The sequence below is a fragment of the Arachis ipaensis genome, chromosome B05, assembly GCF_000816755.2.
Source record: "Arachis ipaensis cultivar K30076 chromosome B05, Araip1.1, whole genome shotgun sequence".
Lineage (NCBI taxonomy): Eukaryota > Viridiplantae > Streptophyta > Magnoliopsida > Fabales > Fabaceae > Arachis > Arachis ipaensis.
This window is the reverse complement of record NC_029789.2, coordinates 124,966,214-124,968,255: the sequence shown is the minus strand read 5'-3', so window position 1 is coordinate 124,968,255 and position 2,042 is coordinate 124,966,214. Positions and strand designations below refer to the sequence as shown.

At 28.5% G+C, this 2,042-nt stretch overlaps 1 protein-coding gene across 1 annotated transcript in view; it reads right to left on the bottom strand.

The window, feature by feature from the left end:
• The window catches only part of LOC107644032 (2-methylene-furan-3-one reductase), a 3,816-nt gene extending 2,071 nt beyond the window's left edge, over positions 1 to 1,745 (bottom strand). Inside the window, exons 1-2 of the mRNA XM_016347807.2 lie at positions 1,446 to 1,745; positions 955 to 1,278 (exon numbers count right to left, since the gene is read on the bottom strand). Coding sequence (XP_016203293.1) covers positions 955 to 1,278; positions 1,446 to 1,661 — 540 coding nt within the window. The 5' untranslated portion in view covers positions 1,662 to 1,745. The remainder of the gene's footprint in view (positions 1 to 954; positions 1,279 to 1,445) is intronic.

Below are 2,042 nucleotides of genomic sequence, written 5' to 3'. Positions count from 1 at the left end.
TCCGCATATTAAACGGATAATCCGTTTATTTTGTATTTTTAAAAAAATTTAACAATTTTTTTAAAGTATTTTTTTTATCTGATCCAAATACTTGATTTATCCATTAAACAAATTTTGTTTGTTTAAGATTTTTGTCTCAAAAGTTGTCTTTTTTGTCCAAATTTTTTGCCTAAAATTGAATTTTTTATTCAAGTTTTTTTTTTCAAAAATAAAAAAATGAATGAGTCAGCTTATATAACTCATTGGACTGACCAACTAGAACTGAAAACTAAGACTCTTGACCAAATAAAAAATAAACGAGTCAATATAATATGAAGACTTTTATGAAGTATGGACATTTTTTTTATTTATATAAGATACATTTCGAATACGATATTTATGGGGAATGAATCTTTTTAATTGTTAAAAAAAATTGAAAATGTAAAATGTGATCTCTAACCTTTTATTACTCTTTCTCTCATATTTATTTTTTGTCCCATTTATAGAATTAATGGTGAGAGATCACACTTTACTCCCTCAATTGTTAAAAAAATTGAGAGGATCCATTTCCATACTCATGAATACTCATTTGACATGCATGTCAATAAAACTTTTTTTTTAGACATATTTGGACATATCTAAATATCATTAGGTGTCAGCATATCTAATCTTATTCTTAATATGTATTCTTGAAATAAGTTTAGAAATAATATATATTATTAATTATTAAAATAAAAAATATTTTAAATATTTTATATAATTAAAAAATATTTTAAATAATTAAAAAATTAATTTATATTTTAATATTAATAAAATATTATTATAATTTATCCAAAATACTTTATATAAGTGCATTATAGGTATATATAGACAAACTGGACTAACCGGGTCTCATCGATTTGTGTTGAAGGCCCTGTATTAGAAAATCTAAATATGATTCTACTATACGATGGAAGATAGCATCATTATTCAAACCTGAGTAACAAGACTTCCAACTCCACCAGCACCTCCAAGAACAAGTATAGATTTTCCAGAAGAAAATTGAACTCTCTCAAGACCTTGATAAGCAGTGATGATTGCTGCAGGGAGGCTAGCAGCTTCAATAAAGCTCAAATTAGAGGGTTTGTGAGCCAACACGTTCTCTTCAGCACTAGTATACTCTGCCACTGACCCAATAGCTTTTGGATTATTCACAGCATATTCATTTATATCACCATAAACTTCATCTCCAACCTTGAATTTCTTCACTTCGCTTCCCACTTTCACCACCACACCAGCCACATCATACCCTGGAGCAGTCTTTTCCAAATTCCAACCACCACATACACAAATTAAATAAACCTTAAAAAATTAATTAATATTATTTTTATGATATTATAATATACAACAAATATATAATTATTTCAAAATTTGAACTAAAAACTATTATTTTTTAACAAATAAAAATAATGATAAAAAAAACTTACTGGGAATGGAGAGTCAGAGTCCTTGAAAAATCCAAGGGCCCTCTTATAATCAACAGGGTTAAGGGCTGCAGCCACAACCTTGATGAGAACCTGATCATCCTTGAGTTGTGGTAAAGCTACGTTTGAGTCAAGCTTGAGAGTCTCTTCAATGTTTCCATATTCATTGTAGACCCAAGCTTTTATGTGAGATGGGATGCTGGCTGTGCTTGCTGCCATAATTTTGATCGATGATGATATATTTAATATGTAGCTAAAGCTTAGAAACTGAAGACAATATGGGGAGTGATAACTGATAATTAGTGTTGAACTTTAAATCAGGGGGAGGGTGGGTACTGGTTAGAGCGTCCATTATTCAAACGTAGTTGACAAAGAAAAAGTCCTCTAATCACATCTATTATTCTATTTTTAAAGATTATCATTCATATTTTCAATGGACTAACATAGCAATACATAATTAAATGTACGTATTTCTTATCTCTAGTACATCAAAATTAATTTTTTATATTTATATACACTAATTTTGTTCACTACTTTGCTTTCTTTTCCGTTCAGATTCATGTTGTGAATGCAAAAACAACAAAAGATAAAAGATCATCT